This window comes from Hemiscyllium ocellatum, chromosome 11 (genome assembly GCF_020745735.1).
Source record: "Hemiscyllium ocellatum isolate sHemOce1 chromosome 11, sHemOce1.pat.X.cur, whole genome shotgun sequence".
Classification (NCBI taxonomy): Eukaryota; Metazoa; Chordata; class Chondrichthyes; order Orectolobiformes; family Hemiscylliidae; genus Hemiscyllium; species Hemiscyllium ocellatum.
The window spans coordinates 4159218-4176740 of NC_083411.1; the positions used below are offsets into that span (position 1 = coordinate 4159218).

At 45.2% G+C, this 17523-nt stretch overlaps 1 protein-coding gene across 2 annotated transcripts in view; it reads right to left on the bottom strand.

Moving 5' to 3' along the window:
* The window catches only part of mcf2a (MCF.2 cell line derived transforming sequence a), a 199047-nt gene that overhangs the window by 71110 nt on the left and 110414 nt on the right, over positions 1–17523 (bottom strand). For both annotated transcript variants that reach the window (XM_060832397.1, XM_060832396.1), the window contains exons 7-8: positions 9922–10071; positions 4728–4843 (exon numbers count right to left, since the gene is read on the bottom strand). In XM_060832397.1, coding sequence (XP_060688380.1) covers positions 4728–4843; positions 9922–10071 — 266 coding nt within the window. The remainder of the gene's footprint in view (positions 1–4727; positions 4844–9921; positions 10072–17523) is intronic.

A 17523-nucleotide genomic window follows, 5' to 3' on the forward strand; every position in this document is an offset into this window, starting at 1 on the left:
GGCAGTGGCTGCTTGAAGGCTCGGTGATGTTTGTTTAACGGTTTAAATTTAAAAGTTTTTTTTTAAAAAGCGCGGAGCGGACCCGGAAGCTGGTGTAGAGCAAGCTTACCTGGGTAAGTTGTTTTTTCCTATAAAGGTGCGCAGGAGAGGAACCCGAGGCACTACAGGGGAAGTGCCTCCCACCCGCCCTTGTCCTCTCACCTAATAATAAGACCCGTTGTGGTAAGCAGGTAAGTGCTGCATATTGCTTGTTCTATTGTTTAGACCTAGTGTTTTTTTAAAGGTTACTTTTAGAGGGATGGCAGTGAAGGCAGTGCAATGTTCACTGATTTACTTTGGTAAGAGTAACAAGAAGATGGAGTACTGGGCTATTGGTCGGATACTTGGTAGTGTGGATGAGCAGAGGGATCTTGGTGTCCATGTGCACAGATCTCTGAAAGTTGCCACCCAGGTAAATAGTGCTGTGAAGAAGGCATATGGCGTACCGGCTTTTATTGGTAGAGGAATTGAGTTCCGGAGTCTTGAGGTCATGTATAAGACTCTGGTGCGGCCGCATCTGGAGTATTGTGTGCAGTTTTGGTCACCATACTATAGGAAGGATGTGGAGGCACTGGAACGGGTGCAGAGGAGGTTTACCAGGATGTTGCCTGGTATGGTAGGAAGATCGTATGAGGAAAGGCTGAGGCACTTGGGGCTGTTTTCATTGGAGAAAAGAAGGTTTAGGGGTGACTTGATAGAGGTGTACAAGATGATTAGAGGTTTTGATAGGGTTGACCATGAGAACTTTTTCCATGAATGGAGTCAGCTATTACGAGGGGGCATAGCTTTAAATTAGGGGGAGGTATGTATAGGACAGATGTTAGGGGTAGATTCTTTACTCAGCGAGTCGTGAGTTCATGGAATGCCCTGCCAGTAGCAGTGGTGGACTCTCCCTCTTTATGGGCATTTAAACAGGCATTGGATAGGCATATGGAGGATAGTGGGCTAGTGTAGGTTAGGTGGGCTTGGATCGGCGCAACATCGAGGGCCAAAGGGCCTGTACTGCGCTGTATTTTTCTATGTTCTTCTATGTTCTGTGGCTTTTTGGAGCAGCTTGCGGTGGACCCCGGTCGGGAATAGGCAATTCTGGATTTAGTGTTGTACAATGAGGCAAACTTGATATGAGAGCTTAAGCTGAAGGATCCCTTAGAAGGCAGTGATTATAACATGATCGAATTTACTCGCTGAGCTGAAAGGTTCATTTTCAGACATTTCATCACCATACTAAGTAACATCTTCAGTGGGCCTCTGGCCGAAGCACTGTTGATAATTCCTGCTTTCTACTTGCAGAGGAACCTCGATTATCCGAATATCAATTATCTGAATATGGGATTATCCGAAGGAGATCTCGAAGTCCTAATAGAAACACTTCATCAAAGTCGTGTTTCCAACACTGATCACGTCTTTTTGTACAGTGATTAAACAGGCACTGTCTCCAAATGACTGACCTTCCGCCCCCTCTCTCCCCACACCTTCCCTGGAGTTCTACAGAGGGGTATACCCTAAACCAGTCCTTCTCCAGATAATCTCTCCAACATTGTCCTGTATAGGGCAAAGTTGGAATCTGTCAAAAAGTGTGTGTGTCTGTGTGCACGCATTTGTGTGTGTCTGTGTATTTGTGTATGTCTATGTATGTGTGTGTGCGCGCGCTATTTGGAGACTCACCTCACACCACAACCACCCTCCACCAACCCCCAACACCCCACCCCAAAAGGCAGCAGCAGCAGTCTTGTTATTGATTTCCAGTCTGGCTGCCCTGGAGAGGGGTGGATGGGGTGTTGCATAGGGGCAGCCAGGGGGTCAGTGTTGGATGGGGTTAGGGGACAGGCATGAGGTGGTGTTGAACAGGAGGGGTGGGGTTAGATGAGGTTGTGGGCAGGTGGGTGCGCAGTGTTGTGGGGCGGGGTTGGAGGGGTTGTGGGGTGGGTGGGAGGCGGTGTTGGACGGGGACGGGGTTAGGGGGCCAGTGTTAGACTTGGTTGGGGGCGAGTGGGGGGGGGGCAGTGTTGGACAGGTGTGGGGTTGGACAAGGTTGGGTGCAGTGTTGAACAGGGGATGGGGTTGGGGGCGCGGGCTGGGGGCAGTGTTGAACCGAGCTGGGAGCAGTGTTAGATGGGGGTGGGGTTGGACAGAGTTGGGGGCGCGGGCTGGGGGAGTTGTTGGACCGGGTTTGGGGGTGGGTGGGGGCGGGGTTGGGGGTGGGTGGTGTTGGGCGGTGTAGGGGTGGGCGGAGAGGCAAGGGCTCGCTTGCTGTGTGCTATCTGGTCTCCTGAACGGGGAGCAGACTTAAAAAATCCGAGCCCCAGAGGAAAGGCATTTAATCAATTAACCAAATAATCGATTATCCGAATGAAATAGTGCCCGCCCAACACTTTCTCATAATCGAGGTTCCTCTGTAAAGGGTTGGGCTTCTTTGGGTTGGTGATGTCATTTCCTATGGTGATGTCATTTCCTGTTCTTTTTCCGGGGTTGGGGGGGGCGTGGTAAATGGGGTCCAAGTCAATGTGTTTGTTCATGGCGTTCCAGTTGGAATGCCATGCTTTTAGGAATTCTCATGCGGATTTCTGTTTGGTGTGTCCTAGGATGGATGTGTTGTCCCAGTCAAAGAGGTGTCCTTCTTTATCCTATGACATCATTATCGGAAATGACATCACTAACACAAAGAAACCCAAACATATAGATAGAAAGCAGGGAACATCAGCAGTGCATCGTCCGGAGGCTCACTGAAGATGTTACCTAGTAGGGTGATGAAACATCTAAAAATGAACCATCCAGCTCAGCGAACAAATCTACATCCAGAACCTCAACCTGAGCTACAAATCTTCTCAAAACTCCCTAAAGATTGAATTTACTCTGCAATTTGAGAGGGAGAAGATAGAATCAGAGTTAATGCTATTCCAGCTGAATAAAGGCAACTACAGAGGCATGAGGGAGGAGCTGAGTAGAATTGACTGGGAGAGGACCCTCGCAGGAACAGCAATGGCCGGAGATTCTGGGAGTAATTCAGGAGGCAGAGCAGAGATTCATCCTAAGGAAAAAGAAGTGTGGTACAGGGAGGATGAGGCAACCATGGCTGACTAGGGAAGTCAGGGACAGAATAAAAGCAAAAGAGAAAGAATATATAGTGAACAAAAGTGGGAAACCAGAGCATTGGGAAGCTTACAAAGACAAACAGAGGCCACAAAAAAGCAAATAAGGAGGGAGAAGACTAAATATGAGGCTAAGGTCGCCAGTAATATAAAGGAAAACTGTAAGTGTTTCTTCAGATATATAAAGGGCAAAAGTGGATATTGGGCCACTGAAAAATGATGCAGGAGAGAACAAAGAAATAGCTGAGGAACTGAATAATTACTTTGCGTCAGTGGAAGACGCGAGTAATTTTCCAAAAATTCAAGAGAGTGAGGGGGCAGAGCTGAGTATGGTGGCCATCACCAAGGAGAAGGTGCTAGAAAAACTGAATGGCCTGAGCTACCTGGACCAAATGGACCCAGGGTTCTAAGGAAAATGCCTGAAGTGATAGTGGAGGTATTAGTGATGATCTTTCAGGAATTATGAGAATCGGAGGTGGGGTGGGGTCCTGAAGGACGGAAATTCACTAACGTGACACCCCTGTTTAAAAAAGGGAGTAAGACAGAAAACTACAGACCAATTAGCCTAACCTCAGTTGCGGGTAACATCCTGGAATCCATCATGAAAGATGAGATTTCTGAATATTTGGAAGTGCATTGTTAAATAGGACAGAATCAGCATGGCTTCATCAAGGAGCGGGCAAGCCTGACAAATCTGCTAGAATTCTTGGAGGAAGTAACAAGCAGATTAGACCACGGAGAACCAATGGACATTATCTGCCTGGACTACAAGAAGGCTTTTGACAATGTGCTGCCCAGGAGGTTACTGAGTAAGATAAGGACCCATGGTGTTAGAGGCAAGGTGCTAGAATGGGTAGAAACTTGGCTGTCTGGTAATGATAAAAGGGTCCTTCTCAGGATGGCAGCCGGTGACAGGTGGTGTTCTGCAAGGGTCAGTGTTGGACCACAACCATTCATTTTATACATTAATGATCTAGTGAAGGAACTGATGACATTTTGGATAAGGTCTTGGATGATACAAAGATAGGTAGAGGGACAGGTATCATTGAGGAGGCGGGGAGGCTGCTGAAGGATTTGGACAGGTTAGGAGAGTGGGCAAAGAAGTGGCAGATGGAGTACAACCTGGGAAAGTGTGAGGTCATGCACTTTGGTAGGAAGTATAGAGGTATGGACTATTATCTACATGGGAAGAAAATTCAGAAATCTGAACTATAAAGAGACTTGGGAGTTCTAGTTCAGGATTCCCACAAGGTAAACTTGCGGGTTGAGTCAGTAGTTAGGAAGGCAAATGCAATGATGGCATTTATTTTGAGAGGACTTGAATATAAAAGCAGGGATGTACTTCTAAGGCTCTATACGGCTCTGGTCAGACCACATCTGGAGTATGGTGTGCAGTTTTGGGTCCCATATTTCAGGAAGGATATACTGGCCCAGGAGCGTGTTAGGAGGAGATTCATGAGAATGGTTTTGATTGGTAAGGGGATCAAGGATATGGGGAGAAAGCAGAAGAATGGGGTTGGGAAACTTATCAGCCATAGACTCCAAGTCATAGAGCTGTATAGCATGGAAATAGTAGCTCCAGAGTAGAGGGACAGGTACCTTTTCACTGTCGCTCGGTCTCCATCTTTCTCCATCATACACTGTGCATTACTGTCAGGCTCCGTGAGGTTGGTCAGGAGCAGGTCACCCTCCTTAATTACCCTCTGAACATCATTCTGTACAGAACAACAAACAGCAGAGGAGTTAAAGACTAAACCAGGGGATAGAGGACAAATCGACAACAAACACCTGCATTCAACAAGAGCCTTCAACGGAATGAAACATTCTAAGAAGAGTAATTATTAAAACAAGAATGAAACTGAACCTCACAGCCAGGAAAGGCAGATAAATTGCATTTCTCATCTATCTTAAAGGCACAGCAATACCAAGTATTAAAGAAAGCCAATGAAATACATTGGTATGTAGTCACTGTTGCATTGTAGGAAACAGAGCAGCCAATCTGCACAGAGCAAGCTCCTACAGGCAGATTGTTTGTTTTTTTAATGATGTTGGTTGGAGAAAAAATATTGCCCAAGAGAATAGGGAGAACTCAGCTTTCATATATTGACTGCAGGATTATTTCCATTCACCCGAGACGGCAGAGGGCTCTCAGTTTAAGGTTTCAACGGAAAGTGTGAAGTTGCAGACCTTCTGCAAAGTGCAAAGTCTGAGAAATGCCCAAGAGCATCTTTATCCAATAGCATCCTCAGCATGGTGGCTCAGGGGGTTAGCACTGCTGCCTCACAGCACTGGGTTCAATTCCAGCCTCAGGCAAATGTCTGTGTGGAGTTTGCACATTCTCCATGTCTGCAGGTGCTCCAGTCTCCTCCCACAGTCCAAAGTCCAGGTTAGATGGATTGGCCATGGAGAATGCAGGAATAAGGGGGTGGGTCTGTGTAGGATGCTCTTCAGAGGGTTGATATGGACTTAATGAGCCAAATGATTGCTCCCACATTGTAGGGATTCTGCCCGCTCCAGCCCTCAGTATCTCTAGAAACAAGGTAATGATTTTGATGGACCGCCTTTGTAAGAGCCCAGGGCCCAAAATTCCACTTAGGATTCTCCCATTTTCCTGTTCTAATTTTGGCAGAGGATTTACATTAATGTCAGAGAAACTACATTTAAGCCATTTCTGAGTTTAATCAATCCTTGCTCCAAAGGTAAAGATAAAGTCACCACATACCCAGAGACCCATAGGGCTACACCCTCATTAGAAAGAGACAAACGACTGGTGGTGGTTCAACCTGAAGGTCACTATGCCTCACATAAGGGGAAAGGTGGAGAAGGAGAGTCCTTCATGGTATCCTCAGCCTCAGCCATGTTTTTAGTAATTAGCACGGTTAGTGATGATGGGAGGTTGCAATGGCAGGGATGGTGATGTCATTGTAGAGATCAGAGTGGTGCTGGAAAAGCACAGCAGGTCAGGCAGCATCCAAGGAGCAGGAAATTGATGTTTCAGGCAAAAGCCCTTCATCAGGAATGGAGGCATGGAGCCTCCAGGGTGGAGAGGTGGAACGGAGCCATGGAGCCACTCTGGAGGCTTCATGCCTCCTTTCCTGATGAAGGGCTTTTGCTTGAAATGTCGATTTTCCTGTTTCTCAGATGCTACTTGACCTGCTGTGCTTTTCCAGCACCACTCTGATCTCTACTCTGGTTTCCAGCATCTGCAGCCCTCACCTTTGCCCATGGTGAAGTCATTGGCCTAATAGTCCAGAACGCCAAGTTAATCATAGAATCCCTTCAGTGTGGAAGCTGACCATTGGCCCACTGAGTCCACATCAACCTTCCAAAGAACATGCTACCCAGAGCCAATCCCCCTACCCTATCCCTGTAACCCTGCATTTCCCATGGCCAATCCAGCTAACCTGCACATATTTGGACTGTGGGAGGAAACTGGAGCACACGGAGGAAGCTCACAGAGACACAGGGACAACATTCAAACTCCACACAGACATAGGTCCCTGGCACTGTGAGGGAGCAGTACTAACCACTGAGCCACCATGCCACCCATGGCAGGTTAATGTTCTGGGGATGTGTTCAAATCCCACCACAGCAGATGGCAAAATTGGAATTCAATAAAAAACTTCAAAACTAGCCTAACGGCAATCATGTAACAGCTATCCAATCAACCGTCAACTGTCATAAAAATCCGTCCTGTTCACTAATGTTCTTTAGGGAAGGAGATGTGTCCTCTGGCCTATGTGTGACTCCAGACCACAGCAATGTGGTTCACTATTAATTACCCTCTGAAATGACTGAGCCAGGTAGTTAGGGATGGGAAACAAATAGTCCTCACCAGTTGGGGGCCACATCCCATGGAAGGATAAAGTACTTGCTATGCACATTGTTACATGTCCTATGATACGTTTCAAAAGTACTTCAGTTGTTTGGAAATTTCTGATACCATGAAAGATGCTATTAAAATGCAAGTATTTTATTTCCTTTTACATTAGCAATGAATGGGCCTTAAACCTTTCATTTCAGAGGCAAGAATGTCAGACACCATGTCAAAAGAGCCTTTTCAGATCAGGAAGTTATAGCAGGATATCCCTCTGTACCTGGAGTTACATCAGTGTCAATATAACTCCTTTATTCAAACTACAGGCCAATCTGTCACACAGCAATTGTTAGAAGGCATTATTAGACATGTTATAATGGAACACAAAAAAAAATCTAACCAGGCAGAGTCAATGTGGTTTGGGAAAGGGAAATCATGTTTCACTATTTATTGGAGATCTTTGAAGACATTCACGTGTGCTGTAGATAAAGGGGAACCTGTGAACGGACTGCACTTTAAATCTCTAGAAGGCATTTGTGAAGGTGCCTCATCAAACGTTACTGTAGAAAATAAAGGCTCCATGGTAGGGAGTACTATATTGGTACGGTAAAATACAAGGAGAAACTTCTTTACTCAACGAGTCATTAGGGTTTGGAACGTGCTGCCTGGGAGAAAGGCAGAGGTGGATTCCATTGGAGGTTCCAAAAGAGAGCTGAACATATGTTTGAAAGTGATGGATTTAGAGAGTTACAGAAATAGGGCTGGAGAGTGGGTCTAGCTGGGTAGCTCGTTCAAGAGCTGGTACAGATATGATGGGTTCAATGGCCTCCTTTCACACTGTAAAACTCTGTGATTCTATAAAAAATTGGCTAGCTAACAGGTTCCAGAGAATAGGAATAAATTAGTAATTTACTGCTTGGCAACTTCTAATGGTGCACAACTGTTTGCAATTTATCTAAATAACTTGGATAGAGGGACCAAAGGGAAGGTTGCAGGCTTTGGTGAAGTCACAGCGAGAGGTGGAATAGTAAATCGCGAAGAGACCATGAGGCTATTCCAATGGAATAGCGATTGATTAAGGGAGTGGATGAAGATCTGACAAATGGAATATAATATGGGAAAACGTGACATTACCAATTTAGGCAGGAGAAAGTATGTTATCTAAGTGGTGAGAGATTGCAGGACTCTGAATTATAGAGACGCAGAGAGATCTAGGTATCCTAGTGTGTGAATCACGGAAGGCTAGTATGCAGCTACAACAAGTAATCAGGAAAGCTAATGGAATGTTATCACTTACAGCAAGGGGAACTGAGTGCTAAAGCAGGAAGGTTAAACATCTGTTATACAGGGCATTGCTGAGATCATATTTCGAGTACTACGCACAGTAGGGTCTCTTATTTTCTCTGAAAATGTGTTGCTGGTTAAAGCGCAGCAGGTCAGGCAGCATCCAAGGAACAGGAAATTCGACGTTTCGGGCATAAGCCCTTCATCAGGAATCCTGATGAAGGGCTTATGCCCAAAATGTCGAATTTCCTGTTCCTTGGATGCTGCCTGACCTACTGCGCTTTAACCAGCAACACATTTTCAGCTCTGATCTCCAGCATCTGCAGACCTCACTTTTTACTCTCTTATTTTTTCTTAAACTAACTGCATTGGAAGCCATTCAGAGAAGATGTACCAGACTAATGCCTGGAATAGTCGTACAAGGTTGGGTTATGAGGAAAGGTTGGGCAGGCTTGGCTTGTAACCACTGGAGTATAGAAGAATGAAGGATAACTTAATTAAAACATGTAAGATTCTGAGGTGTCCTGACAGGGTGAATGAGGAGATGATACAGCTGCTGATGAGAAAATTGAGAACTCAAGGTCACAGTTTAAAAGTTAGGGCCCTCCCATTTCAGCCAGATGATGGGAAAACTTCTTTCTCTTTGACAGTTAGAAGTCTTTGGAACTCTGTTCCTCAAAGGTGGCACAGTGGCTCAGTGGTCAGCACTACTGCCTCACAGCACGAGGCACCTGGGTTTGATTCCAGTCTCAGGTGACTGTGTGGAGTTTGCACATTCTCCCTGTGTCTGCGCGGGTCCCCTTCGGGTGCTCCAGTTTCCTCTCACAATCCAAACGATGTGCAAGTTAGGTGAACTGGCCATGTTAAATTGCCCATAGTGTTCAGGGATGTGTGGGTTAGGTGCATTAGTCAGGGCTATATGGTAAATGGAGGGTCAGTGTGGACTTGTTGGGCCAAAGGGCCTGTTTTCACACTGTAGAGATTTTATTTTTAATTGAAAGGTTGTGGATCAGAGACTTTGAATCTTTTTAATGCCTAGAGAAATAGAGTTTGGGAAGCAAGGAGGTGAAAGGTTACTAGTGAAGCCAGGAATGTGGAGCTCCCGCATGGGAGAGTCTAGGACCAGAAGACATTCCCTCAGAATAAAGGGCTTCTGATTTAAGGAATTTCTTCTCTCAGAGGGTTGAGAGTCTATGGAATTCCTTGCCACAGAGAGCCAGTGGGGGCAGAGTCCTTGTGGATAGTTAAGGGTGAGATAGATTCTTGATCAGTTGGGAAATCAAGGGTTACAGGGAAAGGACAGGACAGTGGATGTGAGGAATGTCGGATCAGTGTGATCCTATTGAATTGTGGAGCAGGTTCAAGGGGCCGAATGGCCTACTCCATTTCCTATTTCATATGGTCTTGTGGAGTACTGTTAAAATCACAGCATCGAAAAGGTTTAATAAGTGACAGAACATACTCGAGGGGCTGAGCAGCTATGTACCGTACATATCCAGTCTGTACCAAGGACCAGGCCACTTGTTTCAACAGGTCTGTGCCAATATTTACGGTTCACAAGTGCGTCCTTCTGCCTTCTCAGGAAAACCTTCTGATATTTCCTGCCTCACATGCTCCCCTTAATCCTACAGTGAATGAGGGCTCTGTACTTTTCTGAAGGGTCAACACTGTAGCATTCACATTGTGCCTTACCTTAAGCTGATTATATTTCTCAGTTCTGGCGATAAGTAGGTCCTCTACGGAATGTAAATTATTGGGCAGCTCAGCTTCAGCCAGATCTGTTCCAAATGCCTGCAGCATCTGCGCAATCTCCTTCACCATCACAGCGAAGCTCTCGATAGCCTGAACACATGAGCACCAATTCATGAATGAGGGGGATGGGGGCGGGTACAGTTAGACACAGCACTTGAGCAAATTGCAATCACTTCCCTCAGAATGTGACCCTAGCCCTTCTGTAAACATAACACTGCCTTTGCCCAGATTGACCTCAGCTGGGATCTTCCACATTGGATGTTGGACAAGGGGGTCAGGAGGGAGGCACCATTAGAACACAATTAAGGCTTTTTAATTATTCAGAGGAGCAGTTTGTACTGTAAACTGAGCCTGAACCTGACAAAGACAGAAGGAAAACATGCACGAGAAAAAACATTTACAAAACTGAGATTTGCACCCAAGCTGAAAATACTCTGAGTCCCTTATCTTATAAAAGACAGACTGGCCTTGGAGATGGTCCAGAGAAGGTTAACTCAGCTGGTCCTGGGGATGGAGGCACTAGCTTATCAGGAGAGGTTGAGCAGGTAAGGGATGTTTGGCAGTGTCTACTTGTAGACGCGGTTACGTTTGTTTAACGGTTTAAATTTAAAAGTTTTTTTTTAAAAAGCGCGGAGCGGACCCGGAAGCTGGTGTAGTGCAAGCCTACCTGGGTAGGTTTTTTTTCCTATAAAGGCGTGCAGGAGACATACTTAGGAAGAGAGTTTCAGGGAGCTAGGTTGGAAGCTCAGAGTTAGAACAAACAGAGTTGTTGTCTCTGGTTTGTTACCTGTGCCATGTGATAGAGAGTCAAGGAATAGGGAGAGAGAACAATTAAATGCGTGGCTACAGGGATGGTGCAGGAGGGAGGGATTCTGGTATCTGGATAACTGGGGTTCTTTCTGGGGAAGGTGGGACCTCTATAAACAGGATGGTCTACACCTGAACCTGAGGGGCACCAGTATCCTTGGGGGGAGGTTTGCTAGTGCTCTTTTGGGGTGTTTAAACTAACTCTGCAGGGGCATGGGAACCTAGACTGTAGCTTTAGGATGCAGGACCTGGAGTGTCGGGAGGTTAGGAACCAGGCATCAATCTCGAAGGAGGGTGCCTGTAAACAGGAAAGTGGCTTGAAGTGTGTATACTTCAATGCGAGAAGTATATGAAATAAGGTAGGTGAACTTGCAGCGTGGGTTGGTACCTGGGATTTTGATGTTACACCTATTATGGTGACGTGGGTAGAACAGGGACAGGATTGGCTGTTGCAGGTTCCAGGATTTAAATGTTTTAGTAGGGTCAGAGGCGGGGTAAAAGAGGGGGAGGTGTGGCATTGCTTGTCAAGGATAGTATTACAGCAGTGGAAAGGATGATGGATGAAGACTCACCATCTGAGGTAGTTTAGGCTGAGGTTAGAAATAGGAAAGGTGAGGTCACCCTGTTAGGAGTCTTCTACAGGCCTCCTAATAGTCCGAGAGACGTAGAAGAAAGGATTGCGAGGATGATTCAGGAGAAGAGTGAAAGTAATAGGGTGATTGTTATGGGGGCTTTAACTTTCCAGATATTGACTGGGAAAGCTTATAGTTCGAGTACGTTAGATGGGTCGGTGTTTGTCCAATGTGTGCAGGAGGGTTTCCTGACACAATATGTTGACAGACCAACAAGAGGTGAGGCCATACTGGATTTGGTTCTGGGTAACGAACCAGGCCAGGTGTTAGAATTGGAGGTAGGTGAGCACTTAGGGGACTGTGTCCACAATTCGGTGACTTTTACTTTAGTGATGGAGAGGGATAAGTGTGCACTGCAGGGCAAGAGTTATAGCTGGGGGCAGGGAAAATATGATGCAGTGAGGCATGACTTAGGATGCATGGCTTGGAAAAGTAGGCTTCAAGGGAAGGGCACAATTGATATGTGGAGCTTGTTCAAGGAGTAACTATTGAGTGTCCTTGATAAGTATGTACCTGTCAGGCAGGGAGGAAAGGGTCTTGTGAGGGAGCCATGGTTTAATAAGGAATTGGAATCCCTTGTTAAAGGGAAGAGGGCGGCCGATGTAAAGATGAGGCGTGAAAGTTCAATTGGGATGATTGAGAGTTATAAGGTAGCCAGGAAGGATCTAAAGAGAGAGCTAAGAGCAGCAAGGAGGGGACATGAAAAGTCCTTGGTTGGTAGGATTAGGGAAAACCCAAAGGCTTTCTATAGGTATGTCAGGAATAAAAGAATGACTAGGGTAGGAATAGGTCCAGTCAAGGATAGTAGTGGGAAGTTGCGTGTGGAGGCTGAAGAGATTGGGGAGATACTGAATGAATACTTTTCGTCAGTACTCACTCAGGAACAGGACATTGTTGCCGATGTGAATATTCAGTCACAAGTGATTAGAATGGATGGCTTTGAGGTATGTAGGGAAGAGGTGTTGGAAATTCTAGAAAGGGTGAAAATAGATAAGTCCCCTGGGCCTGATGGCACTTATCCTAGGATTCTCTGGGAAGCAAGGGAGGAGATTGCAAAGCCATTGGCCTTGATTTTTATGTCCTCGTTGTCTATTGGAATAGTGCCAGAAGACTGGAGGATAGCAAATGTGGTTCCTTGTTCAAGAAGGGGAGTAGGGATAACCCTAGTAACTATAGGCCGGTGAGTCTCACTTCTGTTGTGGACAAAGTCTTAGAGAGAATTGTAAGGGATAGGATTTATGAACATCTGGATAGGAATAATGTGATCAAGGATAGTCAGCATGGTTTTGTGAAGGGCAGGTCATGCCTCACAAACCTTATTGAATTCTTTGAGAAGGCGACTAAGGAGGTGGACGAGGGTAAAGCGGTAGATATGGTGTATATGGATTTTAGTAAGGCGTTTGATAAGGTTCCCCATGGTAGGCTGCTGCAAAAAATACGGAGGTATGGCATTGAGGGTGAGTTGGAGGTTTGGATTAGGAATTGGCTGGCTGGAAGAAGACAGAGGGTAGTAGTTGATGGTAAAGGTTCATCTTGGAGTGCAGTTACTAGCGGTGTTCCACAAAGATCTGTTTTGGGACCATTGCTGTTTGTCATTTTTATAAATGACCTGGAGGAGGGGCTAGAAGGTTGGGTGAGCAAGTTTGCGAATGATACGAAAGTCGGTGGAGTTGTTGACGGTGAGGAAGGATGTGGCAGGTTACAGCGGGATATAGATAAGCTGCAGAGCTGGGCAGAAAGGTGGCAAATGGAGTTCAATGTAGCTAAGTGTGAAGTGATTCACTTTGGTAAGAGTAACAAGAAGATGGAGTACTGGGCTAATGGTTGGATACTTGGTAGTGTGGATGAGCAGAGAGATCTTGGTGTCCATGTGCACAGATCTCTGAAAGTTGCCACCCAGGTAAATAGTGCTGTGAAGAAGGCATATGGTGTACTGGCTTTTATTGGTAGAGGAATTGAGTTCCGGAGTCCTGAGGTCATGTTGCAGTTGTATAAGACTCTGGTGCGGCCGCATCTGGAGTATTGTGTGCAGTTTTGGTCGCCATACTATAGGAAGGATGTGGAGGCACTGGAACGGGTGCAGAGGAGGTTTACCAGGATGTTGCCTGGTATGGTAGGAAGATCGTATGAGGAAAGGCTGATGCACTTGGGGCTGTTTTCATTGGAGAAAAGAAGGTTTAGGGGAGATTTGATAGAGATGTACAAGATGATTAGTGGTTTTGATAGGGTTGACCATGAGAACCTTTTTCCACATATGGAGTCAGGTATTACGAGGGGGCATAGCCTTAAATTAAGGGGTGGTAGGTATAGGACAGATGTTAGGGGTAGATTCTTTACTCAGCGAGTCGTGAGTCCATGGAATGCCCTGCCAGTAGCAGTGGTGGACTCTCCCTCTTTGTGGGCATTTAAACGGGCATTGGATAGGCATATGGAGGATAGTGGGCTAGTGTAGGTTAGGTGGGCTTGGATCGGCGCAACATCGAGGGCCGAAGGGCCTGTACTCATTGGAGTTTAGAAGATTGAGAGGTGACCTGATTGAAACATACAAGATTTGCAGGGGGACCTGACAGTGAAGATATAACAAGTAATGAACGAGATACGCTTAAACAAGCAACTCTGTGATGTGACATTTCGGGTGAAGCACAATGCCCTGGAGGAGGAGTCGGTTGCACACAAAATTGATCTTGCCTCCTGCAGCCCTGTTTCCAAGGCCATGCTTCCCAAACTGTTTGAAAGAATGTGGAATGGAGGTTATACCCATTGTGGGCATTCACCCTAAGGTAATGCAAAGCTTGACTGAGTTTGCATTTATAGCTAGTGAGAGAGAAATGCACGCTACACATAATGGGTGGAGCAGTGATGTACCAGATAGATGGTGGTGTTAAAGCATGCTGCAAATTCCTAGTGGAGCAAATGGGTCCTAGTAATGCCATTGGTATCACTTCATTTGCTGAGGAAATTAGCTGCCAAGAGTTGAATGAAAAGGCGAGAGAGTATATAAACCTGCACTTCAGTGAGGTGGGTCCAAATAATGGCCATTCTACTTAATTTTGGATGGGTTATTGAAACATCAAAAGCTGCTTTTAGAACCTGGGTTTGTTCTGCCATTCAGTTAGATTGTAGCTGACGTTGATTTGATTAATGTGAATTTATTCATATCCCTTGTTACCCTTACCTCATAAACTCCCAACCTTAGTTTTGAAAATTTCAGTTAAGTAAGCCTTTTGGGAGGAACAGTCCCAGATTCCGACTATCTTTTAGCCTGCAGTGAGATGATCATTCTAGGTGTTTCGCTGTCTGACCTATGTTTAAAGCAAGTTAAATCAGTAAGTCTTCCATATTTATGAGTGTGGTCCTTTGTGGTTGGCTCATGGGTAGTCATTACTTCAACTGAGCAGGAATATCCTGAGCATGACATTAGGTGGGGAACTGAAAACAACCAGACACTTGCGTTGTGGGTTTGTTGGAGGCTGTGAACTGGGTCATTGTGCCTGTGAGCATTGAAGAGAAAAGTAGGTTAGACCCTGATCATGATATTGAAGAGATCATCAAAGACTGATTAAGGATTGTCAACATGGTTTTGTGCATGGGACATCATGTCTCACTAACTTAATTGAGTTTTCTGAAGAAGCAATGAAGTGTTTTGATGACTTGATGAAGGCATAGTGGTGGATGTGATCTAAATGTGCTTCATTAAGGGGTTTGACAAGGTTCCCCATGGTACACTGGGTTAGCAAGGTTAAATCACATGGAATATAGGCAGAACTAGTTATTTGGACACAGAACTGACACAAGGGTAGGAGACAGAGGGAGAGTTGTTTTTCAGACTGGAGGCCTGTGACCAGTGGAGTGCCACAAGGATCAGTACTGGGTCCACTGCTTTTTGTCATTTATATAAATGATTTGGATGTGAACATAACAGGTATGGTTAGTACGTTTACAGATCCCACCAAAATTGGTGGTGTAGTGGACAGCAAAGAAGGATATCTCAGAGTACAATGGGAACTTGATCAGATGGGCCAATGGGCCATGGAATGGCAGATGGAGTTTAATTAGATAAAATGTGAGGTGCTGCATTTTGTAAAGGCAAATCATGGCAGGACTTATAAACTTGATGGTAAGGTCCTGAAAAGCGTTGCTGAACAAAGAAACCTTGGAGTGCAGGTTCATAGTTCATTGAAAGTGGAGTCGCAGGTAGATAGGATAGTGAAAGAAACGTAAGGTATGCTTGCCATTATTGGTCTGTGCACTGAGTATAGGGGTTGGGAGGTCATGTTGAAGCTGCACAGGACATTGGTTAGGCCACTTTTAGAATGCTGTGTTCAATTCTGAGCTCCCTGCTATCGGAAGGATATTGAGAAACTTCAAAGGGTTCAGAAACAATTTACAAGGATGTTGCCAGAGTTCGAAGTTTGAACTATAGGGAGAAGCTGAATAGAGTGGGGCTGTTTTCCCTGAATCGTTCAAAGCTGAGGGTGATCTTATATTGAAGCTCATAAAATCCTGAGGGGCATGGATAGGATTAAAGTAGACATGGTCTTCTCCCAGTGTAGCACAGTCCAAAACTAGAAGGGCAAGATTTAAAAGGGAGCTAAGTGGCAACTTTTTCACACAGAGGGTAATTTGTGTATCAAATGAAGTGCCAGAAGAAATCTTTCAGGCTGCTACAATCACATTTAAAAGGCATCTAAATGGGCACGTGAATAGGAAGGGTTTAGAGGGATTTGGGCCAAATGCTGGCAAATGGGACTAGATTAATTAGGATATCTGGTCAGCATGGATGAGTTGGACCAAAGGGTTTGTTTCCATGCTGTGTCTCTGAGTCTGAGTCCAAGTTCAATCTTTTTATTCTTAAACTATTTACAATGACACCTGGTTGTGGCAACAGTTGAAGCTTTTCATTGTATTTCACTGCATTACTCACTGTAAAATACAATGACAATCAATCATTTAAAATTTCAAGATTTGGAAAGGTTGCTTCCCCTTGTGTGAGAGTCCAGGAGCAGAGGGCTCACATTTATACACAATTGATGAGGAAGTTTTCCGCAGAATTATTACAAGTGAAGGAGGCCATATGGGCCGTCAGACCTGCAGCAGCTCTGCTATTTAGTCTAGCTCTAGTCCTCTTCTCTCAGACGCCAGAGATTTTGTGTTACTGCACAGGACAGTTGAGACTGGGTCGTTCAGTACATTCAAGGCCAAGACAGGCAGATTGTTATTGACGAGGGAAATACAGAAAAGGCAGGGAGAGTGGAGTTGAGGATTATCGGATCAGCCATGATCTCATTGAACATTGGAGCAGATTCCATGGGCTGAATGGCCTAATACTGTTCCTACATCCTATGGTATTCATCAGAGCAAGTTCTTCAAGGTTATATCTTTTAAGGTATCTTATAACTTACACTTCAGATAGAAGTCTTGCCCTTCCACCCTTTCTTCAAAATCAGAAGCCACACCACATCAGGTTACGGTCCAACAGATTTATTTGAAATCACAAGCTTTTGACAGGCTGATCCTTTGTCAGGTGAAGTGATCACCTCACCTGACAAAGGGGCAGCATCCTGAAAGCTTGTGATTTCAAATAAACCTGTTGGACCATAACCTGATGTTGTGAGGTATCTGACTTTGTCCACCCACCCCCAGTCCCAGTCCAACACCAGGACTTCCACATCATGGAAACCTTTCCTCATGAGACACTCTGCCCAGTCCAGGTTACAACCTTCCTGGAACTGCTTACCCCAAGTCTTTGACTTGACTCATCTACATTGCTAGGTGGAGCAGGAAAATCTATAATCAGGTCTAGAAAGGCTTTGGTGACTTTGCTGTTTCTCTGTTGGCGTTTGTTAGATCAAACATTCAACTAATTAGGCTGAAGGAACTTGCACTGATGTAACTGGAGGGATGCATGAGAATTACAAGCTGGATGTACATTTATTCCATGTTCATTCCAGGTTCAATTGTTAGTTCCCTATGGAAGAAATGGAATGGTCCGTCTAGGCATTTGGGAGTTTAGAGACTGAACCTTACAGAGAGTTTCACTTTTGATGTGTATTATTTGTGAACTGGGAATAAAACAACAGCTTTGTAATAAAACAGATTACTT